This window comes from Chelon labrosus (assembly GCF_963514085.1).
Source record: "Chelon labrosus genome assembly, chromosome: 13".
NCBI classification, from domain to species: Eukaryota; Metazoa; Chordata; class Actinopteri; order Mugiliformes; family Mugilidae; genus Chelon; species Chelon labrosus.
Genome location: NC_140346.1, coordinates 423,125 through 449,119, shown reverse-complemented (window position 1 = coordinate 449,119; position 25,995 = coordinate 423,125). Strand labels below are relative to the sequence as shown.

At 40.9% G+C, this 25,995-nt stretch overlaps 1 protein-coding gene across 2 annotated transcripts; it reads right to left on the bottom strand.

Moving 5' to 3' along the window:
• Positions 1-297: 297 nt before the first annotated feature.
• Positions 298-25,538, bottom strand: mrps23 (mitochondrial ribosomal protein S23). Of its 2 annotated transcripts, none has more exons than XM_084558875.1 (5): positions 24,369-24,929; positions 21,645-21,824; positions 17,396-17,473; positions 15,611-15,734; positions 298-2,182 (listed from the first exon to the last, which is right to left on the bottom strand). In XM_084558875.1, exons 1-5 carry the CDS (start codon positions 24,497-24,499, stop codon positions 2,105-2,107), a joined length of 591 nt encoding a protein of 196 aa, XP_084415001.1. In that variant the 5' UTR covers positions 24,500-24,929; the 3' UTR covers positions 298-2,104. The 2 variants fall into 2 exon arrangements, with proteins under 2 accessions (XP_084415001.1, XP_084415000.1); XM_084558874.1 differs by lacking the exon at positions 298-2,182 and adding an exon at positions 12,686-14,974 and having other exon boundaries at positions 24,369-25,538.
• Positions 25,539-25,995: the final 457 nt, after the last annotated feature.

Sequence of the window (25,995 nt, the reverse complement as noted above, 5' to 3'; positions counted from 1 at the left end):
TATGACATGACTCTGAGTTGTGCTGGAAGTCAGTGGTGTATAAAATGAACAGGGACGGAGAAAGCACAGTGCCCTGTGGGGCTCCCACACCACTCACCACCACATCAGACAGGACATGAACCAAACGCACAAACTGTGGCCTGTCTGTCAGGTAGTCAGTGATCCAGGAGACGGTGGACGCACCAACACCCATCGACCGCAGCTTGTCACCCAGCAACAAAGGCTGATTGGTGTTGAAGGCACTGGAGAAATCAAAGAATGTGATTCTCACTGAGCCTCCACCACCATCCAGGTGTGAGTGAGTGAGCTGCAGAAGATAGATGACAACGTCATCCACCTCCAGACACAGCTGGTAGGCAAACTGTAGGGGGTCTAAAGAAGATCTCACCTGTGGCTTAAGGTGGGCCAACACCAACCTCTCCAGCACCTTCTTCACATGGGATGTAAGGGCAACTGGACGGTAATCACTGAGGCCAGATGGAGATGACTTCTTGGGCACAGGAACAAGGCAGGAGGTCTTCCAGAGAAGCGGCACCCTCTCCAGGCTGAGGCTCAGATTGAAGAGACACAGGAGAACAGCAGACATCTGGCTGGCACAGGTCCTCAGTATCCTGGGGCTGATGCCAACAGGGCCTGCCGCCTTGCGTTGGTTCTCTCCAGCTGTCTCCTCACCTGGCCTTGGAGCTAAATCTGTTGAAGGTGTTAAGATCATTCACACGCTCCAAGTTGCCTTCAGACAGCCTGCCTCTCCCCCCACAGCCCGTTATATCCTTCATTGCTGACCATACCTCCCTCATGTTCTTCTGCTGGAGTCTGGCCTCCAGCTTCCTCCTGACGTGTCATGGGATCGTCAAACTCACAATGCTTATAAATGGCCACAATCCCTCAGATGGTTGTGAGTTTTTGAGAGGAGGAGAGTTTTGCATATGTTACGTAGTTTCATTTATTTAGAACGAGGGAGAGTGAAGTTTAAGATAAGGTTAGGAAAACATTAGATTAACTTGCATACTCACATTGGCACATAGGCATTCACACACTATACATTGATTTACATACCTGTATACATACATAGAAGAGGAACACACTAAAGCCTAACTCGGCTGAAATTATCTTGTTTTTAAATAAAAATCTCTGAACCACCCAAATCCCCTTCCCAGTTTCACAAGCATTATGTACAACTGCTGTCATCACCGTCCCTAGATGCACAAGCATTTCACTTATTTTGTAAATATATTTTTGTATTTCTATCAATCTTATAAAAGCATATATTTAAAACATACAGTATTATGATGTCAAATGCATACAAGTATATCATTTTATATAAAAGAAAAAAAAATCAAGCATTTCAAGATGCACATACTGTAGATCCTTTATTGTTAGACAACTTTGTTTCACGACCCTTCATTTCATGTGAATGCTATATTATCCAGCAGATGTCGCCACATTTAATTGTATCAAATGCTTCGAAAAACCTGAACCATTTCAAGACAATTGCCTCAGATTGATTCAGTGGTTCAGAAAGCTTCGGTTTCTCCATCACCACAACCAAGCACCCTGGGAAACTCTTCTTAAACTCCTCCAATAGGACTAACCCTCGAAGGGAATTAAAATAATTTACTTTGCATGAGGGGCAGCATACCAAACAAACTTCAGTTTTCTCTAGTGAACTCGACATAGGTCTGCTTGGGACTCTTCTTATGGTCTCTAAACTTTCATTGGTGCAAGGTTTTAAAATTGCAGTTTTGACAGTTACATAATCAAGACTGTCTTCCAGAGGAGTGTAGCTATGTTGCTCTTATAACAACTCGTGTAACAGCTATGTTACCTTTCAGTTAGCAAGTTTTTCTTTTCCTTTTTTCCTTTTGATGTACTAAACAAGGATTCATAAAAAACAGAAAGCTAAAAAGGTCCAGCAAAGCAGCATGACTAAACTCTTTGGTCTACACACAGTATCTGTTGGTAAAAGTTAATTTACATGTATTAAAAAAAAAAAAAGGTTTTGCCACGACACACTAACAAGTTATAATCGGAACTTTAATTTTGTACAGTAGCTTTTTGGAACAAAATAGCACATATAAGCTGCTGAGGTGTGCTCTGTTGACTCCTATGTGTCACCACCATCTGACTGCTGCTCTGCCAACATGTCCATTAGTTTCAGCTCGAGCACTGGATCTCTGGACTCCTGTAGAATAAAAGCAATCCTGTGAGTTTGTGTTGTCTACAATGACTGTTACGCATGATGCTCTGATTAGCACCAGATTACCCACACAGAAGTTATGAATGTGTTGTAAACAGATTCCTGCCCTTTCATTTATTATAGATACTATAGACAGCTACTTATCAGCCAATATCCAGGAACAAGACAGAGTGTGTAGCTGTGGTGTTTATAACCAACAGTGATTTGGATACGTGTCGGCCTTAGTTAATGTTGCTGTTCAAACTATGGAGTTCCCTCAATTTCTCAGTAATTCACTAAAACAATTATCTTTTGTCATTTTCTCAATCCTGGGATTTTGACATGGCTTTTGAGACCAATATTCTATACTGTAATGTAATTTATGATCGATTCACTGACCAATAAGTTAAATTGGCTCAAGATTTTAAGTTTGTGATGTCCACAGATAATTTGAAAGTTTGTAGAAAACCAATATTTCTAAACATGTAAAATAAACCTAAATTACATATTTCACTTAGTGCAGGTCTAGTTGTATAAGTAAGTATATTGATAACACACACAAAACCGCATATAAATGTCAGACACAAGGTATGAATATCTATTTTGAAACCTGAATTTTATTGTAAAGAAACAATCCAATCGCAAGGCGTCCACTCAACTGCATGGCACAGGAGTGGTCTACCAACAAGAGTTCACAAAGGAACCCAGGTTAACTTCTAAGCAACTAGAGACCTCTCTCACACTGGCTAATGTCAATGTTCATGAATGTGCATGGCAGTGTGGCAAGGACATCCCTCGGAATTTCTGCATAGGAATGATTCAAGAAATCAGTGGATTTTCATAGGCCTACATATCCTAAAAGCAGACAAATAAATCCAAATTGGAAGAAGGTTTAAGGAATTCCTCTCCAGTAGGTAGGTAGGACCTGCCTGACGAACCAAAAGTAAGGAATATTCTTAAAGATTCTGAGAATTCTCTCAGAGAACTCCTAACTTAGCCTAAAAATTCCTATCAAGGAGTCTTAGCTTAGGAGTGATTCCAGAACATTCTCAGAGAACTCTGAGCAAGGAATAGACAGAAACTCTTATCTTAGTGAGGAGGTGTGGTTGACCACGTTGCTAGGTATGAGTCACCATTTCAAAAGGTGGTTGATCCTAGGGCTGGGTGATATGGACCAAAAGTCATATCCTGATATATTTAGGCTAATTATCGATATACGATATATATCCCAATATGGAGCTTTTTCAGGTTGTGGATGGCTTGCGACTGGGGTTTCTGCAGCGCGCAGTTTCACACACTTTGTACTGCAGTTTGTGCCACTGTTTTAGGTGGTGAAAAAGATCTGTAGTGCTTCCACCATTGGCTGTAACTTGTTTATGGCAATCCCTACATATGGGATACCATGGGTCGCGTTAACTGTCATTGACCTTTTTTTTTTAAAAACTGTGACAGAAAAATCTGAAGGCCATCTATCATTTTGACAGATTGCAATTCACACGCCTGACCACTTGGTGGAGAGTGACATTATTAATTGGCTCGTCTCAAATCACAGTTTGCATTCCAAACATCGCAGAACTTTTATCAGTGCACGATTTCCTTGTACACCGATTATACTGATGAACATGTCAGACCTCGGCTAACCATAGACATAGAGTTGAAACCAGATGTTTACATACACTGTGTTAAAAGACAAACATTTTTTCTTCACTGTCTGAAGTTAAATCAGACTAAACCTCTCCTGTTTTAGGTCAGTTAGGATTACTAAAATTATTTTTATTTGCTAAATGCCACAATAATGAGAGAGAATTTTTTATTACTTTCTTCAAAGTCAGAAGTTTACATACATTTCCTCAGTATTTGGTGCATTGCCTTTAAACTGTATGACTTGGGTCAAACATTTTGGGTATCCTTCTACAAGCTTCTTGCAATATTCTGCTGGAATTCTGGTCCATTCCTCCTGACAGAACTTGTGTAACTGAGTCAGGGTTGTAGGTCACCTCACTCGCACACGCCTTTTTAGATCTGCCCACAAATTTTCTATGGGATTGAGATTGGGGCTTTGTGATGGCCACTCCAAAACATTGATTTTGTTGTCCTTAAGCCACTTTGTAACTACTTTGGCAGTATGCTTAGGGTTATTGTCCATTTGGAAGACCCATTTGCGCCCAAGCTTTAACTTCCTGGCTGATGTCTTGAGATGTTGCTTCAATATTTCCACATAATGTTCTTTCCTCATGATGCCGTCTATTTTATGAAGTGCACCAGGTCCTCCTGCGGCAAAACAGCCCCACAACCAATTTACAATGTTTTGTATACGATTCCATCCATCCAACAATCGCTCTGTCACTAGACGCCGCTAAAGCTTTTGACTGCGTTGAATGGCCTTATCTTTTCGAAACACTTGAAAGATTCAGCTTTGGACAAAATTTTATTACATGGATTAAAACTTTATATAATACTCCCTATGCTTGTGTGTTGACAAATGGTCTTATATCTAATCCATTCCAGTTACATAGGTCCACAAGGCAAGGTTGCCCCTTAAGTCCCGGCTTGTTCGTGCTTGCCCTGGAGCCTTTAGCGCAGAAACTGAGGAATAATCCAGATATCCATGGGATCACAGTGGGCAGTATCCATCACAAACTTTTACTGTATGCAGATGATACGTTAGTATTGCTAACTCAACCAGAAAAATCCATACCCACTCTATTAAATTGTATCGAAGACTTCACATTGTTATCTGGATATCGTATCAATTGGGACAAATCTGAAGCCATGCCTATATCAGGCAATTGCCCATCTACCCTCTTACATCAGTGGAGATTTCGCTGGGCTTCGAAAGGCATCAAATATTTAGGCATTCAAATAACTCCTGATTATAAAGATATGGTTCGAGAGAACATTAATCCACTACTTCAGAAAATGAAATCAGACTTTGGCAGATGGACTAAAATCCACCTTTCCCTCTGGGGGAAGATACATTCTATTAAAATGATGTCTGCACCTGTGATCTACTACATACTGTCTCATCTTCCTCTGAATATTTCTGAGTCCTACTTTAGAGATTTTGACACTCTTATTTTAGATTTTCTCTGGGGCAACTCACATCACCGTTTAGGAATAAAGAAGTTACAGGCCCACACAAAAATAGGAGGGTTTTCTCTTCCCAATTTCAAATGGTACTATTGGGCTTTCAATATGAAACACATAAGTGTGTGGTTACCTGATGTGGTTACCAAGACAGGAGATAAACCAAGCTGGTTCCAAATAGAGGCTGAAGTAAGCGGTGGGCTGTCCCCTTGGTCTGAGTTATTTAGTACAAAATTGCCATTACAAAATCATGACCCTATTATCACCAACACTAAATTAATGTGGCATAAACTGCATAGAGCAGGCCGTTGGGACTTTTTCAAATCCCCTCATGCACCTCTATGGAACAACAAACGGATTCTGATTGGAAACAAAACAGTTAGCTGGACTATTTGGCAAAAAGCAGGGATAACCTATATTTTACATTTATTTGATAGTAGTACTAAGCACTTTTTAAGCTTTAACCAAATAGTGAATAGATACAAATTACCACATAATCAATACTGGAGGTATGTCCAAATGCGGAGTACCCTGTCTAAATGGTTGGGAGGCCTGCTTACCTGCCCCATGGGCAGCCCAATTGAAGAACTGCTGGTTAGATCAAGTTCATGTAGGGGCATTACTCTTAAAATTAATAGTTTATTGCAGGAACAATTATGTGACCCTCTGCTCAAGGTTAAGAAACATTGGGCAGGAGACTTGGCCATAAACATATCTCCAGAGGATTGGAAATAACATTAATACAATGTACAAAGAAATGGGTAATAGGTTTATTCAACTGAAAATAATACATAGATGGCATCGGACGCCACAACAACTTTATAAATAGAACTTAATACCAGTGGACTCTTGCTGGAGATGTGACGGGAACGGAGCCTCTATACTACATATACTATGGACATGTCCAGTACTGAAGGACTGGTGGAACAACATCCATCAGATTATTTTTGAAGTCCTGGATAAAAAGTTCCAAATCTCTGCAAAATTGTCTATTTTGGGATCGACCACTGAACTTGAGGACAGTGATCTTTCGTATTATCGGAAAAGATGGATTATTTTGGCTCTGACAACAGCTAAACGGATACTATTAAGACACTGGAGGAGAAAATACCCACCTCCTTATGAAGAATGGACTACAACAATGGCACAGCTAGCTGCTTACGAGAGGGTGACATACTCCCTACTGGACAAACTGGATCAATATATGTTTACTTGGAGCCCTTTTACTGACTGGCTGTCCGTAAGTTAATGGTTGCCTTGATAATGCAGTGCTGTCTATGATTTATAGCGCTTATCAGTTAAGTGTCAGTGTGGTGGTTTATGTGTTGTTTTTCCTTTTTGCGTCATTTGTTTTTTTGTTTTTATACTCGTTTACAAAAATTTAGGGAGTAAAATTTCTGGCCTTGATGGGTCCTTGATTGAGCGAATCAATCTCTCCCTGCCTGTACCATTTGTCTGTTAAACTTCAATAAAATGTTCAACACAAAAAAAACAGCCCCACAACATGATGCTACCACCCCCATACTTCACAGTTGGGATGGTGTTCTCAGGCTTACAAGCTTCCCCCTTTTTCCTCCAAATGTAACGTGTTTGTCCCTGTGTGTATTTGCAAACTGTAATCTGGCTTTTTTATGTTGCTTTTGGAGTAATGGCTTCTTCCTTGCTGAGTGGCCTTTCAGCCCATGTCGGTACAGGACTCGTTTCACTGTGGAGAACGACACTCTCTTACCAGCTTCAGCCATCATCTTGACAGGGTCTTTAGCTTTTGTTCTGGGGTTGATTTGCATGTTTCGGACCAAAACACGTTCATCTCTGGGACATAGAACCCATCTCCTTCCTGAGCGGTATGATGGCTGGACATTCCCATGGTGTCTATACTTGTGTATAATTGTTTGAACAGATGAATGTGGCACCTTCAAGCATCTGGAAATTGTACCCAAGGATGAACCAGTCTTGTGGAGCACCAAAATTCTCTTTCTGATATCTTGGCTGATTTCTTTTGATTTTCCCATGACGTCAAACAAGGAAGCAGTGTGTTTGAGGTGTAGCCTTAAAATACATCTCAACTATTAACTCAAATGTTGTCTGTTAACCTATCAGAAGCTTCCAAAGCAATGACATCATCATCAGGGCTTTCCTTCATTGTTTAAAGACATAGTAATCTTTATGTATGTAAACTTCTGACTTTGAAGAAAGTAATAAAAAATTAGGGCTGAACGATTAATTGCATTTGCGATAATACCGCGATATGATAAAACGCGATTTTCTAACCTCAACTTGCGCGATTGAAAGGTGGTGCGAGCGACGCAGATGATAAGCTTCTGACCTGGACGATGTCTCTGAGTGGCGCGCGCACCCGATACGGTCGTCTTGTTTACCTGTAATTTGCTACTGCTAGTTTTTTGCAACATGGCTGATCTTTTGTCTGACTCTGAGGTTGTGGACGAACCATAGCAGTATCAAATTACAGGTAAACAAGCCGTAGCGGGTGCGAGCGCCGCTCAGAGATGACATCATCAAGGTCAGAAGACATCATCCGGGGTCTGTAGGTCAATCTACAGACCCCGGATGATGTTAACACGTAACTCCGGACTCAACGGGGAATAGCACTAGCATATCATAACAAAGTATTGGCGGAATGAACGAGTTTCGCTGCAGATAATGCCTTATTATTTAGAGCATTGATGGGCAACTTAAATGATTGAGGGGGCCACAATTTTTCATCGACACTACCTGAGGGCCACATAGGACCGCGCACTTAACCAGATATGATAAAACTGCCATTTTAAATATGTTTGTGTGTGTATATATATATATGTGTGTGTGTGTGTGTGTGTTTATTGAAGCAAACAAAAAATAACCACTTACTGTGATTTTTAATTTTTATTAATTTGTGCATTTTTACACTAAGAAAGAGTTCAACATTTCCCCTGTATACCCACTCAACCTTGCCACTACCAGCAGTGGGCACTGGTAAAAAGCCGCCTTTGTTTGCGTACTTTTGATTTGAGGTCCGCTACGATAGCAGCCCTTGCAGCTTCAGTATACTTCTCATATTTAGCTTTGTGCAACGAGTAGAAGCGGCAACTTAAATTGGAATCCTTCATGGCAAATAGCGTCTGTAAGCAGATTAAGCACATAGGTTTGCCTTTACATTCTGTGAACAGATAATCTTCTTTCACCTGAAAGACACGATTTTCTCCATCAAGTTTTCTCTTTCCTCCGCTCTTAGCCACGGATCAACATCTCTTCTTCACTGGTAGAGAAGACCCGGTGGAAGCGTGTGCGAGGCGGCGTCTGCATTAGAGGCCTCCTAGTGGCCAACTGTGTCATTACAACTGATTCAGTGCCGCAGAGGACACAGTTTTATAATTTTAAAAAATTAATCTAAGGGCCACGTTGAGTGAGGTCGCCAGTTGCCCATCCCTGATTTAGAGGCTGCGTTTCGATGCCCTGAACACTCCCGCTATATGAATATACGCTGATCTAATTATCTCCTGAACAAGTGCAAATGAAACAAAAGTGATATTGGTGAGTAAACGATGATATTTTATGCTAGAAATAAGGTCCAGGTTGTAAAAAACAGTAGTTTCCCTTTAAATGCACAGGGGCAAAGCCACAGATGTTTCTGTAATGAGCAGTTAAATAAAAATGTCATTTATTTCAAGTCATACATCTTTTAATTTAATTCTAACAAATAGGCCCAGCCTATGGGAAAGAACATTTTACACTAAATGTATCTAATATTGTGTTCATATTTAAATCATTCATTTTGTTTTGTTGGGGAAAAAAGAGGATAAAATAAAAAATCGCATATTAAATCTCAATCGCAATATTGGGGGAAAAAAAATCGCAATTAGATTATTTTCCCAAATCGTTCAGCCCTATAAAAAATTCTCTAAGAAATTCTCTCTCTCATTAACTGACTGGCCTAAAACAGGAGAGGTTTAGTCTAGGGATGCACCGATCCGACTTTTTCAGTCCCGATGCCTGGGCTTTGTATATCTGTCGATACCCGATACCGATCCGATACCGTTGAATTAATATAATAAACTGCATACCTTCCACCTTATACCTTCCTTCCACCATGTAGAAGAATCTAAAGGCACCAGACTTTCCTAACTAAGACAAAATAACATAGATGTAATGTATTGAATACTTATTTATTTGTTATTTGAACAATTGTGCATCCAAATTGAAAATAAAATGTAATCAAACTTCTTAAAATAAATTTAAATAAATAAAATGTAGTAGTAGAAACAAAACAGTAATCAAAACAAGTTACCAAACACTGTAAACATGTAAAACATATATTAAGTGCAAAGTACTGCAGGAATTCAAAATACAAAAGCAGCTGAACCTGAGAATATAACCCGTGAAATGCCTCCACACACCCGACTCTTTCGCTCGCTCCATGTTAAACGCTCCAACTCGTTCTTCTTCTTCTTCTTCTGTTTAATGGCGGATCATATCTTTACGACATACCGCCACCTACTGGACTACTACAGGATCTCCAACTCGTTCCACCATGCTGCTAACGAATGACGAAGGATTTGCTGCGACGGAGGAAAAAAAGAAAAGAAAAGAAAAGAAAACTGGATCGGCCCGTGGATCGGTTAATTTTACCGATACCCGATCCAGCTATTTTTTCCAATATCGGGGCCGATACCCGATACCAATATCGGATCGGTGCATCCCTAGTTTAGTCTGATTTAACTTCAGACAGTGAGGAAAAAAAGTTTGTGTCTTTGTGTAAACATCCGGTTTCTACGACAGAGTATTAGGGCCACATTAAGGAAAAAAAAAATTTCCGAGAATAAAGTCGTAATTTATGAGAATAATGTCATAATATTACGAGAATAAAGTCATAATTTACGAGAATAAAGTCATAATTTTATGAGAAAAATGTCTAAGTAAAACGGAATCCATGTGCCATAAGGCGTTGGGGCCTCTGCAGGTGTATTGCCGGCGTCGGAGATGCCGTGCTCGCCGGAGCTCGACTCCCTCTGGATCCAGAATCTTAATTATCAGTCGGATTGTTTGTTGAGACACCACGAAACCCCTCTGAATGGCCCGCTGATGCATCCACCCACTAGCGGTTTTAGGCACGGGGGAACCGGGCAGTCGCCCGGGGCGGCATTTGTTCATGACACAAGGGGGGCGGCACGAGCACTTGGAAAAAAATAAACAAATAAATCTGCACCGCTACATGGTTTTCTATTATCTGTCATATCTGTGTGGGGAATTGGCAAATTAGCGCCCCCTGCAGCTGCAGGCGCCCCTGCTTTCTGAGGAGGTGCCGTGCACCAGTGTTGTTTTTGGCAGCCATTCGACGAAAATGCTTATTAGTTTTAGTCACATTTTTGTCATGTCTATATGTGATGGTTTTAGTCTAATTTTAGTTGACGAAAACTCAAAAAGGTTTTAGTGAAGTTTTAGTCGCCGAAAACTCAAAAAAGTTTTAGTCTAGTTTTAGTCGACGAAAACTCAAAAAGGTTTTAGTCTAGTTTTAGTTAAAAAAAAAAAAAAAAAAAAAAAAAAAGTATTTTCACCAATAATTACAATAATAAAGGAATGGTTTTAGACAGACAAGTTTTCCACCCAACAGCAAATACTTTCTGATCTACTATATGCATTATGCATTACACACAGATAAAATGGTAACAGTGGAATCGATGTTCATTACTCCAAAAAAGCCAAGAACAAAAACATTCTTACTTTGGCAATTGTGGCTTTATTTCTTGAACACATTTGCTCACCAACCCCTGAATAACATAAATAGAAACAACAGCAGCATTTAACAACATGAATTAGAGGGGGGCCCTACTACTCCTAGTGCAGTCTCACAAGTACAAAGAGAATATCACAGTAACATCTGTACTAATAATAGTAACAGGTTGCTGTTAGAAAAATTAGCCTACCGATCTCGATTCAGTTTGAGAAACGCGCTTCTCTCTAAAATGGCTCTTGCTCTATTTCGACGGCCACGAGTGAGGTCACCTGTAATGCTAAAGACTCTCTCAGCAAATGCTTGAGATGCTGGCATGGCCAGAAGATCCAAGGCAATAGGTTTTAGGCTCGGAAAAAGAGAATCTCCCTGTGCAACCCAAAATTCAAGGGCAGTCCTTTCATTTATAGGCTGTGACAGCTGCTCCTTGAATTTCTTTATTTCCTCCTTGACACACGGCTTTGAGAGGCTAGACCTGGATGGCCGGCTTGCTTTAGACAAGAATTTGAATCTGGGCAGATTTCTGTGCGGTTCCTCTTTGGATTTTTCTTGTCCCTCCTCTGGCTCCTCATCTTCAGCCTCCTCCTCCCTTACTACTGGTGGCACCGATTGAGCAATGTAATCTTCTGCTTTTCTCAGAAGCACCTCAATTTGCTCATCATCATTTTCAAGGAGTGCTTCAGGAGCAACTGTCGGGTCGAGGAAGCATGCAGCAGCAGTGAGGGGTGAAAACTTAGAGTCAGTGTGATCAAGAAAGCAGCTGAACCGCTTGTCCATGTTTGCCTTCATCATCTTTGCAAGGGAAGCTAGGTCCTTGAAGCTAGAACCATGGGCATGGGGGAACTCAGACAGGTGACCCTGCAGGTCCAGAAGGGCAGGCACCACAAGGGATAAGGACTGTGTGTCGCTCTGGAGCATCTGGGTATGCTCAGCGAAGGGGAGGAGTAAATCTCTTAGAGCAGTCAGCCTCTGCCATTCACTTGGTAGTAGATAGTCCCAGCTCATCCCATCTGCGACCTGAACTACTGAGTCCTTGATTTGAAGAAGCCGTGATATCATCAGATATGTGCTAGACCATCTAGTAAGGCAGTCTTTGACTAGAGTTAGTTGACACAGCTGCAGCAGTCGCTCAGTTGCCACCGATGACTTGCGGAAGAGCTTGCCAAGCACTCTAACTTTGCCCAGCAGTCGGCTGACACTCGCATCTTTCTGGATAATATTCACCACGAGTTGCAGTGTGTTAGCTTTGAACGCTGCAATCATGTTGCTTCCGTTATCAGTTATGACCGTCAGAATTTTGTGTTGTGGTATTTCCCAGTCTTCTGTGCATCGATCAACACAGGTTTTTATACACTCTGCAGTGTGAGGGTGGGTGATCTGGTCAAGTCTCAACAATATGTGCTGTTCTTTGTTTTCCACAGTGCAAAAAAAACATGCACTAATTGCCAGAAATGAGGCTGCAAGTCCTTTTTTGGTCCATATGTCCAGCCCAATTGTTGTTCTGTGTGCTGTGGCAAGCCTCGCTTTGTACTTTTTTTTTTTTTCGTCATCATAAATCTTGTCAACTAAGTTGTTTGTTTTTGTTCTTTTGGGTATGGTCAGTCTCTTATCAAAGGTCTCCATCATGAGGATGAAATCTTCATCCTCAACTGTGCAAGCAGGCAGATCAGTACGTCCAATCCAAAGAGCGATCGCCTGTTCTTTGGTATGTTGTTCCAGGGAGTATGACTTATATTTGGATCCTGTGGCGAAGGCTGCTGGGAGAGATGACTGTGCCCTGTCATTCTTTGGAACACCAGGTTTCTCTTTAGGAGTTCTGGTCTCTGGGATCTAGATGACGAAAAAACAAAGAGGGAATACAATTACTCTCTCTGTATACAAAGTACACCTCCTGTAAAGGTCTACAGGAAAATACAAAACAATCAAATGCAGGCATAAAATATCTTTAAAACATATGTACACACACGTGTGTATATACATATATTTTATACACATACACTATATTACCAAAAGTATTCGCTCACCTGCCTTTACTCATTCTATGAACTGAAGTGCCATCCCATTCCTAACTCATAGAATTCAATATGATGTCGGTCCACCTTTTGCAGCTATTACAGCTTCAACTCTTCTGGGAAGACTGTCCACAAGGTTGAGGAGAGTGTTTATAGGAATTTTTGACCATTCTTCCAAAAGCGCATTGGTGAGGTCACACACTGATGTTGGTCGAGAAGGCCTGGCTCTCAGTCTCCGCTCTAATTCATCCCAAAGGTGTTCTATCGGGTTCAGGTCAGGACTCTGTGCAGGCCAGTCAAGTTCATCCACACCAGACTCTGTCATCCACGTCTTTATGGACCTTGCTTTGTGCACTGGTGCACAGTCATGTTGGAAGAGGAAGGGGCCCGCTCCAAACTGTTCCCACAAGGTTGGGAGCATGGAATTGTCCAAAATGTTTTGGTATCCTGAAGCATTCAATGTTCCTTTCACTGGAACTAAGGGGCCAAGCCCAGCTCCTGAAAAACAACCCCATACCATAATTCCTCCTCCACCAAATTTCACAGTTGGCACAATGCAATCTGAAATGTACCGTTCTCCTGGCAACCTCCAAACCCAGACTCGTCCATCAGATTGCCAGATGGAAAAGCGTGATTCATCACTCCAGAGAACGCGTCTCCACTGCTCTAGAGGCCAGTGGCGGCGTGCTTTACACCATTGCATCCGACGCCTTGCATTGCACTTGGTGATGTGTGGCTTGGCTGCAGCTGCTCGGCCATGGAAACCCATTCCATGAAGCTCTCTGCGTACTGTATTTGGGCTAATCTGAAGGTCACATGAAGTTTGTAGCTCTGTAGCAATTGACTGTGCAGAAAGTCGGCGACCTCTTTGCACTATGCGCTTCAGCATCCGCTGACCCCTCTCCGTCACTTTACGTGGCCTACCACTTCGTGGCTGAGTTGCTGTTTTTCCCAAACGCTTCCATTTTGTTATAATAGAGCTGACAGTTGACTGTGGAATATTTAGGAGCGAGGAAATTTCACGACTGGATTTGTTGCACAAGTGGCATCCTATGACAGTTCCACGCTGGAATTCACTGAGCTCCTGAGAGCGGCCCATTCTTTCACAAATGTCTTGTTTCACAGTCTGCATGCCTGAGTGCTTGAATTTATACACCTGGGGCCAGGCCAAGTGATTAGAACACCTGATTCTGATCATTTGAATGGGTGAGCGAATACTTTTGGTAATATAGTGTATGTATGTAAACATGGCTAAACATGCTGCTAATGAAGCCAAGTGTGCTGTTTATTTAGACACATGGCAGCAACAGGTCTCTAATGATACATTTCCGTCCGATGTTTCAGACAGTCACTCAAACATGGGTCAATATGACGCATTACACTTGCTTCCCGACCAAAAGACCCTGCATTTACTACACTTAACAGTTACACACACATAAGCTAACGAATTTATGTTAGCGCAACTAACGTTAGCCTAGGTTAGCAGCGCAACGAAGCTAGTTTTAGCCTGAAATTAGCGCATTTTGCGCCAGGAGTTATGTGGGCAACTTTAAGCTTACTATGACATTTATTACAAGCCGATTGTCGAGTAACATTGTATGGATATGATATGTTAACAAGACTTGTTGTAACTTACCTTCGAAGAAGCATCAGCGTGGTGAGTCTTCAGGTGCCGCTTCAGATTTGTGGTATTTTTTCCACCTATTTTGTAGCCACATTTACGGCCGTCTTCCTCTACAATGCATTCGGTTTTTCGTTGTCCTGGATTATACTGAAAGTATGTCCAGATATCATCGCGTCGTTTCCGACCACCACGGCCCTTGCCACTGCCACCAAGGTCCATCATCAGTGTGACTGAGACGGACGGCAGACGTGTTGTGCAGAATGTGAGATGCTGGCGTGAAAGCCATGTGGTGGGCGTGACCAAACAAGGATAGGATGCACTGCAGCACCATTGCTGATACCTTTTAGCTTTTGACAGACAATAGGCAGAATTGTCATGCATTTTGAATGTCTGACAGACCACCCACAACATATTGTCATGAAAAAAAAGGGGCGTCAATGAAATAATTTCGTCATCGTTGACGAAAACACCCACTAACATTTTCGTCCAGTCTCGTCTTGTCAACGAAAGCTTACAAACGTCTCGTCATGTTTTCGTCATCAAAGAGTCATGTTTAACTCGTCATCGTCTCATTATCGTCATGAAAAAAAGGTTCGTCAACGAAATAATTTCGTTATCGTCATCGTTGACGAAAACAACACTGCCGTGCACAGAAGCTGTGCATGAGAAAGGGAAAGGGGAGGGGGGCGCGTGGGACAGTTCACCTCTGGGTCTCTCCCAAATTGAACGGACGGGGGGGGGTCCACCTACAAGCTAGAATGATCATTAGCTGTAGTACGCATTTTCAAAAATGTCCATGGTACAGGCTCCAGAATGCAAATGAAACTGACCTTGCTGGAGCCAAATTTTCTAGTATGCAGCACCAGAACTAAGAGCATTTTATTATCCTCATTTCCAGAAAGATGTAGTTTTCAAGCAACTGTGCTGCCCTAAGTGGTAAAATATGGGATCAAAAAATGATCTGAACAGAAGAGGACACTTACAGAATGAACTCCTCTTCTTCTCAGAATGATACCCTCTGTGAGTAAAGCCTTCCCAGTGTCCTCAAACAGAGCAAAGTCACTGTGCTCGCTGTGGTTTTTGAAATCTGTGTATTTGTCAACAAACCTGTAGGGTCAAAGTAAGAGAAAAAGAAATATTAAGCAGCATTGTACTGACATGATAACATGACATGTTAACTAAACCATGTTAATTTCACAGATGTGTTTGAGGTAAGCCTGTCACGATAATCAATAAATCAATTAATCGCACGATAAATGAAAACAAACTCGATTATCTTGCCAGCCGCGATATATTGCCATGTACATGCGTGTTTGTTTTCCTCGTCTTTCTCTCTACCAAACAGGCCGAGACAAAGACTGGATGACTGACAGGAGGGTTCACTCCATTCATTATCCTATGGAAACAACGCGTCCAGGTGCTGAGACCGATGCACAGAGTGAACCAGAACTTGTCATCCAGTCTTTGTCTCGGTGGGGGGAGGCGGGGCCACTAGCATACACACAGTGCAGCACGTGAGCCTCGTGAGGAGTAGAGAGTAAGGTAACGCGAGTAAAAATTTGTAGGAATAAAATTGATGATTTCAAAGAAGAATGCCACAGCCCCAGTGTGGGAACATTTCGGATTTAAACCGAATGAACAAGGTGAGCCCATTAACACGGACGAGCCAGTACGTCGCATTTGTTTGAAAGTAGTGGCAACGGAAAAAGCCAATACAACCAACTTGTATGCGCACCTGAAACACAGCCATCCAGTCCAGTTTTCACAGCTGGGAAAAAAAAAACCTGCAGCTCAAGATGCAGTCAACATTCACTGAGGCGTTTGGTCGACAACGTAAATGAAACGGCACAAAAAGGTGTGCGCTCACAGAGTGTAGTTCGCTACATTACGTTTGTTTTATTTATTTAGGATATTTAAAAGTTCTTGACATTCCAATTACAATGTTAAATACCCTGAGAAATAAAAGTTTATTGCTTTTGAAAGGGTGTACTTGCATTATTATGCCATATTATCATTACATGAGTGAAAAAATTATCTCAAAATAATGTTGACAATAATATCGTTTATCAGCAATAACTTGTGGGACAATATATCGTCCAGCAAAATTTGTTATCATGACAGGCCTAGTTTGAGCTGTCTGTACTTGCACAAGTCAAAAGCCTATTGGGAAAATTTTATATGGATAGATGAGACCAAAATAGAATTATTTCGTTGAAATGAGAGGAGATGTTTGGAGATGACCATGGCAAGCATGTGAAGAAACGCACCAACATCTCAGAACTCAAGTGGTTGTGTACTGAGGAATGGGCTAAAATTCCTCCAAGCCACTTTAGACGACAGCCTTAGTTACTGGAAATGCTTAATTGGTATTATTACTGCACATGAGGGTCACACCAGATACTGAAAACGAGGTTTCATAATTTTGATGCGATATCGCTGGTTAGTAAGCGTATTGCCTCGCACAGTAAAGGAACAGGAACGTTATTTAGATAAAATGGAATTGAACTGAATTTAATTGAATACCTTTGATTCAACTCACATATGTACAATTAACTTTTATGAATAATAAATACATAAGAATGGTATTTCTGTTTCAACTGTTTGATTAGGTTCTCTGTCATGACTGGTGTGAAAATCTGCTGATGTTTTGAATGATTTTTAAGTAGGAATGTAGATTCTCAGAAAGTAAATTCTGAGAGGCGCAAATACTTTCAAGCGGCACAGTACATAACAAGCCATATATTTTCATAAAACCCAGAAAATCATACCTCTGGGAAGTAGAAACAAAGTTTGATTTGGAAAGATCAAGAGGTCGAGAACCTGTCCCATACTGCTCATAGAATCTCCTGAAAGACAAGAAATGATGGTTAGTGGTACCTTCAACAAAAATATACACATTTTATGTTGACATCTGTTGTTTCTTACAAAGACATATTTTTGTATAAATTCAGATAAGAGGAAAAAAGTTCATAAACTGTAAATGACTCAATATCTTTTGATGAAACAATTGGGTAGCTGAAATGTACGGTAGCTTAGAGACATTACAGCACAGCAGTTCAAGAAAACATGTAATAAACAAAACACAGAAAAAGTAAGAAAACACGTTTACTAAAATTTGACAACAGAAATGCAAATACAACCCCAGCAAATACAAAAATGCGCTGCAAATCCATGATGGAAATAAATGTTTTCATGTGTTATTTTTATTTATTTATTTATTTATTTTATTTAAAATATCATGATCAAGCCTTTTGCTTTTTATTAGTATGTCAATTCAAATAATCACACAACATACACAATTCATTTGCAGACTGACAGCATTAATAACATTTAAACATTTATTCCGTCCTTTTTCATCACCTGTTTTGGTCTTGAAAATATTTCCATTGTCATCTAAGCTATTTTCATGGTGTTTCTATATTAGTTTAGATGACTGTGAAGGTCATGGTATATCCAAAACAACAAGCTGAAACAAGGGCAAGGAAAAGGACAATACCACAGCTGTACATCCAGGAAAAGTGGGTGAAGAACCTGTCAGAGAGGGAGCTCACGTAACAATCTGACCACCACAGAGGCAGAAAATTTAAGGTAAGAGCAGACTTTGTCAGTGCAAAAAAAAAAAAAAAAAAAGAAAAAAAAACAATACTCGTCTCAGTGACAGCCACAACTTTACTACTGTCGTACCCCAGCGAGGTCATCCTGTGTATTTATGGACTCAAGGCACACAAGGAAGTAGTACCATCAATTCTGGCACATACAACATTGCCAAACACCTGGCCAACATCTTGTCTTCAATACTTGGCAATACTCCACATCACATTCAGAACTGTTTGGATTTTATTAACAAGTTCAGAAACATTAAACGTGATCCAGACTAAACCATCAAACCCAATGATGTTACCTGACTGTTTACGCGCATTCCCACCATAGAAGTCACAAGAGGATTAGGGAAAAGACTGCTAATGGACAACAAGTCTTCCTCGACCAATGTCTGACCACCACTTTCTTCCAATTTATTGGATATTTTTGCAGGCAAAGACACTGCTGCGCAATGGGGTCACCAGTGTCAATGATAGTGGCCAATCTATATATGAAAGAGGTAGACAGCAGGGTTTTGAACTATTTTACAGGAACCACCCATACCCACTAGTTCAGGTATGTCAACACAGGAGGTGGAAGCTTTCACATGACATGTTAATGCAGTGGACACCAATATCAGTTCACTTGGGAGTTTATCAGTTGAGATAGCCTGGCCTTTTCTATACACTTCAACATTGAAGTCCAATGAAATCCAGCTCTTCAAGACATGGTTCTGTCGTCCACTTACACCTGGAGGACAAATTACACTCTTTTGAGGATGAATTAGGTAAAGAAAGCCATCTCTATCTGAAATGTCAAAAGAATCAGAAATCCTACAAGTCCAGTTTTAGCTTATTAGGAGGAATAACCAAACCAAAGAATATGGTATGCTGTATGCAATTATTTTGGTATTTTAGAAGATGCTAAGTGTTGCTTAGACAGTGAGAAGTAAGATAATCTTTAATACTTACCACAGTGGGTAAGTATGTAGTGTTGCAGCAGCAGATAATTTAAGTACAATGCACATAGGAGATGAAAAAGTAAACATTACATAAAAATAGGAAGTTAAATACAACAGAAGTTGTATGTTATAAAGATGCTACCGTTTGTGGTGAGGTTGTCCAGTGTGTGTGGTCTACTGTACAGCCTCACAGCAGCAGAAAGCAGCAGAAAAGAAGGACAACATTATCTGCGATACCGTTCCTTTCTGCGATAACGTTCCTTTGCTGCACAGTGCTGTTACAGCGCATTGAGGAGTAGGGTTGCACTGTTTCCCATACAACGTTAATGCTATGGCGGCCTGCCAGGGTCCAATTTACCCCAACATGGTCTCATAATGAACCAGAAATATTTTTGCACGTCTCAAACAATGGTTTTCTTATTGCTCCCGAAATAATAATAATAATCAATTTTATTTGTATTGCACTTTACATTTAAAGCAATCTCAAAGTGCTACAGGGCAAACAGTTTAAAAAATAATGTAAGTTAAAACAACCAGGGTCAAAAAAATTAAAATTAAGGTTAAAAAAAATAGAAGAAAGAAAAAAATACATTTTAGTTGTAGGCTTTTTTTAAAAAGATATGTTTTTAAGTCCTTTTTAAAAGTATCTGTAGTCTGTGGGGCCCTCAGGTGGTCAGGGAGGGCGTTCCACAGTCTGGGGGCAGCAGAAGCAAAGGCCCTATCACCCATGCTGCAGAGCTTGGTTCTGGGGGTTTGAAGGGTGTTTGAGGTTGCAGACCGGGTGCACGAGGAAGTGTGGGGGGTGAGGAGTTCCTGTAGGTAAAGGGGGGCATGTCCATGAATGCACTGGTGAGTGAGGAGGGAGACCTTGTACTCAATCCTGAGTGGGACAGGGAGCCAGTGAAGGGATTTCAGAATGGGGGTGATGTGGTCATGCTTGCGCACCCTCATCAGGATCCTGGCAGCACTGTTCTGAATGTACTGGAGTCTCTGGATGCTCTTGCCAGAGATCCCAATGAGGAGTGCATTACAGTAGTCCAGCCTGGAGGAGACAAAGGTATGGACAAGCTTCTCTGCATCTGCTAGGGTGAGTGTTGGACGGAGTTTGCCGATGTTCTTGAGGTGGTAAAAAGCTGTCTTACAGAGGTGTTTGATGTGGGTGTCAAAGGTGAGTTGTGGGTCCATTTTAACACCCAAGTTGGCGACAGATGTGGAGAGGGAGATGGTTTGGCCAGAGAAAGTGATATTGGTGATGGTAGAAGAGCGGAGCAGATGTGGTGTGCCAACCAGGATGGCCTCCGTTTTGGAACTGTTTAGCTGAAGAAAATTGAACCTCATCCACACCTCTATCTCCTCCAGGCAGGTGGTCAGTGTGGAAGTTGGTAGGGGAGCAGAAGAAGTGGGGGTTGTCCTGAGGTAGAGCTGCGTGTCGTCCGCATGGCAGTGAAATGTTATGCCATGTCTGCTAATAATATTGCCAAGGGGAAGCATGTAGAGGGAAAAGAGGGTGGGGCCCAGCACAGAGCCCTGAGGAACACCGCAGGTGACGTTGTGGGTGTGTGACTTGGCTTTGCCCAGGGCGACATACTCAGTTCTGTCGGTCAGGTAAGAGGTGAACCAGTTGTGAACATTTTCTGAGAGTCCAATGGTGCATTGCAGGCGGTGGAGAAGGATATTGTGGTCTACTGTATCAAAGGCAGCTGTGAGGTCCAGGAATTCCCTCACCTTCCCAAAGTCGCCTCCCCCAGACCCTCCACACACACTGGTCACTCACCTGCTCTGTACTCAATTTAACCTGACGGAGAAAACGGCTTGGACAACTCACGTAGCATGAAAAGCTGTATGTTTTGTTCACCAATAACAATTTACGTTACCGCCACTTTTTAAACTCTGTCTGTGATCTTGATTTTTTTTGACAATGGATATTTAAAATTAGTGAAAGGCATTAGGTCACAACCTGAATGAAACGACTCCAGACTTAACGTAACTTCCTTAGCTTTATAAGCACTAGCAAGCAAAGTTAGATTGAAAGTCAAGTATAAACCATAAATTGGATTTATTCGCCAATACTTCATTTAATCTTACATACATTTGTCCATAGAATGCCACATCTACAAAAACGTATCTTATTCATATGCCATATACAGTATAAATAGTTTTTAAGTAGAATCAGTACAATCTCCCCATCTCCACAAAAAATAAAGAAATAAATAAAACATTTACACCAGGGTTAATGAAATATTGTGGGAAACCCTGGGTCTGGTTTAGTATAGTCGTAGTAAACCTCTATCCAGCACTGATGAAGGTTAAGAAAGAGAAAGACTCTGAGATACTAGAGTTCAGTTGTCTCTTGATATCAGAAAAGTAAAGAGACAATGTTAGTCTAATGTACTGAATGATTATGTTTCCAAATATTTACACATTAGCATGTAGTTATAAAGAATGACAGTGCATGTCACTGTAAGTAGCCGACTTACGCTCTAACTTGATCCTCCCCGTAGAAGATTTCAGGAACAGTATTGTGTTTCTTGGTAGAAGGTCTACTATTTAGCTTCATATGAAGTGGATTCGTCTTTGGAGGAAAAGCCTTATATACATCAAACCAGATGGGTTTCTCTGGTGGCTTTAAGACTCCAGAGGATAACAGATCTCGAACCCTGTTGATCAAGCCATCAAGTAGTTATTAATGTTATGATCAGTAATTGTAAAGCACACTTAGGCAAAAGAATATGAAAATTTAGAATAATACCTATTCATACTGTACATACAAAGAATACAGTGCAATTTAAAGGTTTACATATCTGCATAAAAACGACTCCTGGCCTGAAAACAGAGAACCCAATCAAACAAACTATTAAAGAATATTATACTTTATTTATTCAAGAAAATGAATCTCTTGTACATATCTGTGAGTTGCAAAAGTAAGTAAACCCTTGTATCTGTGCAGCAAGAACAGTAACAACATTTCTGGCACCTGTTGATCCATCTTACTCGGTGCTCAGTGCATGAAGTACATGACACAATTTCTGCTCAGGCTGAGCTCACAGACAGATATTCTTTTGTATCTGAATATGTACAGTCACTCTCCAGGACTGAGAGTGATGCTTTAAAAAGTTAACATTAATCAACGCATATAAATCAGGGCATATAAATTCCTTAGAGCCCTACAACAATGCCCTGAATGGTCATGAACAAGAATTAACTAAGGTCGCCTCGGTCAAATCCCTTCTTTTTACCACAGATTTCTGTGATATGTTGACTCTGTGCAGTAGCTGTTATGTGATAAAATTTCTAGAGATATTAACCTTACTTCTCCGATTCTGGCACACGACAACACAGCAAGTTGACATGTTGATAAGAGTAGCCTCTTGTTCTGCTCTGTGGTTTTTGCCTCCAGCTAACTGTCATGACGTAGTCATAAGGCCATAAAAGAGTCTAATGTCTTCTGGATTGTTTAGCCATCTGCAGACGAGCAGAAATGTTCTTTTTGGAGAGCAGTGGCTTAGTCCTTGCCACTCTGCCATGCATACCATGGTTGTTTAGTGTTCTGCTGATGATGGATTCGTGAACATTAACATTAGCCAATATGAGAGACCTTTAGTTGCTCAGAAGTTACCCTGAGTTCCTTTTTGACCCCTCTAACTACTAGGCGTCTTGATTTTGGAGTGCTTTGTTGGTTCGACCGCTTCTGTGGTATCTTAAATCTCCTCAGCTTGTTCACAATCTGACTGGTTTTGTAACCTTTTCCAGTCTGATGAGCTACAACAACTCAATTAGACATGACATCTGCTCTGATTACATTGATCAGAAACAGTTCCTTAACAGATGGACTCTAATTTGACATGAACTTTCTGTCCTAGAAGTGCACTTACTTTTGCACCTCACACATTTCTAATATTGGCTCATAAAATAAACTTGTGTATGAAAATACACAAATATAATATTTCAGTTTCATTTGTTTGATTAGGTTCTCTCTTGGCTCTCATGACTTGTGTGAAAACCCACTGAAGTTTCAAGTCATTTTTATGAATATACATAGATACACTTTTTTTTTATGAAGGTAGATCATCTTCACTTGGTCATTTTAAAAGTAGTTTGCAAGCCAAAAAAGTGTGGACACCCCTTCTGTAGAGAAGAACCATTCACATTCATCTATAGCCAATTAACAATCACAAATAAACTCAACAAGAGTGTGTTTTTTATGACAACTAAGCTACTGTAACCAAGCAATTTCCCTTGTGGATCAATAAAGTTTATCTAAGTCTAAGTCTAAGTCATACAAGTCTATTTGTGAGAAAATCCACATAGACGCCAGGAGAAAATGTACAAAGACCCCTGCCGGCCAGCAGTTTCAGACCCAGAACTTTCATACTATGATGCAAACCACTGCAAAAGGCTGCTTACAGCCACTGAATAAAGTTAACATTAATGAATGATGTTGTTTAGTTTTATAGGTCTATGTGTAGAAACTGGTTAATTAAATAATTTTAAGTAAGTACTTAGCATGATGATATCATTTCAATTAATGCTCTCCATTATGTTTGAAAAAAATATATATATATTTGGAGTTGTTTTTTGGTCAGGTACTATAATATAGTAGTGAACCGAATGATTAATCAGTCAGAAAATAGTCGATACATTAATTTAAACCAAATGTTTTGTACCCAAAACAATTAACAAATTAATTTATTATAAATTTATTATTTTATTATAAAACGAATAACTTTTTGTAATACTGGGTTCACAACCTCTTTCCACAAGTGGTGACGTCATTAAGTACGCTGCTGCGCTAATGACTGTGGTGCTGCGTCCTTCCCTGCTAAAGAGTTTGTACTTCCGAGTCAAGACATGCGTAGCTTAAAAAGCCTGGATGTATTTCGAAATGTGTCCTTCCCAATAGTATGCGAATGCCCACTGGCAATTAGTCAGTGACCCCCGAGATAGCAGTGTCAGCTATCAATACTGTAGCTTATACTACTGCAGAAGGACATATTTCATGGAGTTAACTGACTGAAATGGTAGTTTTGACAAGATGAAAAGCACAGCAAAAATCAACACACAATAACCGGCACACGCCAGCGTCGCTTTTGTTCCATCAACGTTAATGTGTCATTTAAAGGCTGTCAAACTTATGAGTAAAAATAACGTTAGTTGTCTGGTTAATTAACGCTTACAGCCAGAGTGAAATGCTCGTCTCATACCTGGTAAACACAGTTCCAAAATTCTCTAGTCTGCTACCAGCCATTACACCGTTTTTGTCCGCAGCTGAAACACAACGAGCGATGGTCCTCTGACCTAATGCGCATGTGCCGAGGCTCCGGCACATGCGCATTAGGTCACGAAGCGGTTATATCAAATCACTGCGCCGAAGCGTGGCTTGGTCACGTGACTAATGACGCATGAACCACTTATTTTGTTTTTCTCGGCTCTTTGGGAGAGCTGAGCTGAGTCTATCATGCAAGTAGAGACCATTGGCTATACTAGGTAGAGATTGAGTCGACCGAGATTTGACAGTGTTGCATCATTGACTGTGTTGCATTCAGTACTTGTGGCGGCTGTGACTCAGGTAGACTGTGGAGCTGCCTCTAGGGGGTGCGCGAGATGAAACATATAATGGCGGAGAAGAAATTATCTTCTTCTACGCACCGGATATGCGCAGTTGCGCACCAAGCTGAGCCAGCTGCGCTCCACTTGAAAATCGGATCCTATTTAACTGCAATGGTTCACTGCTCACGTATCAAGAATTCACTTTAAAATATAATATCCTAATTCCTATTAGTGAATTTAATGTTGTTATAAATGCAATCCCTGCTGGTGTATCAATGTTATTTAAAAGCACAATAGGACAGAGCCCAACATTATTGTGTATAAATCCTACTAAACTTCCAATTGGCCAGATTTGTTTCTCATCAACACGCAACAGTAACCGGTCTATACGTGCTTTATTTCAAAAAGAAGTTGTATCATTTCCATATGTATCAAGTAGTTGTAGTGGTGTGCACATCCCCACCGGTGAGGTGCAGGGCAAATGTAACTAGAACTCAAAAAAGGAAAATAAAATGCCCGCACTCTACTCAAAAACTCCCATATTTATTGCAACGTTTCGACCCGGCTGGGTCTTCTTCAGGCAAAAATAAAAAATAAAAAATTTCCACACATTTCCATATGTACCCACTTATTGGAATAACTTAATAAACAACCTTGACTGGAAAAAGATCTGAAAATTACCTGCTAGATATTCATTCATTCATTCATTCATCTTCTATGCCCGTTTAGTCCTGTTAAGGGTCACGGGGGTCTGCTGGAGCCTATCCCAGCCGTCATCGGGCGAGAGGCAGGGGTACACCCTGGACAGGTCGCCAGTCTATCGCAGGGCCTCACACAGAGACAGACAACCATTCACACTCACACTCACACCTACGGACAATTTAGAATCACCAATTAATCTAATGAGCATGTCTTTGGATGGTGGGAGGAAGCTGGAGTACCCGGAGAGAACCCACGCAGACACAGGGAGAACATGCAAACGCCACACAGAACCGGTGACCTTCTTGCTGTGAGGCATCAGTGCTAACCACCTCGCCACTGTGACCCCCGCCCCCTGCTAGATATATGATAAATAATAAAGTAAAAGAAGTATCCTTCAAAATAATCCACAGAATTTACCCCTCTAAAGTCTTTTTTTCACAACGTCTTAATTAATGTCATTGATACAAGTTGCTCTTTTTGTATGGGATGCCCTGAAGATGTCTTTCATTTGTTTTGGTCTCGCCCTTTTTCCACCCGTTTTTGGATAAACGTTTGTAATTTGATTTCCTTTTCTATTGA

Coding starts and splice junctions, on each gene's coding strand:
- mrps23 (XM_084558874.1), bottom strand. CDS start 24,499: ATGCGCATGTGCCGGAGCCTCGGCACATGCGCATTAGGTCAGAGGACC. Junction 21,825..24,368: donor TTTGGAACTGTGTTTACCAG/GTATGAGACGAG, acceptor CTTGATCAACAG/GGTTCGAGATCTGTTATCCT. Junction 17,474..21,644: donor GGGGAGGATCAAGTTAGAGC/GTAAGTCGGCTA, acceptor CTTGTCTTTCAG/GAGATTCTATGAGCAGTATG.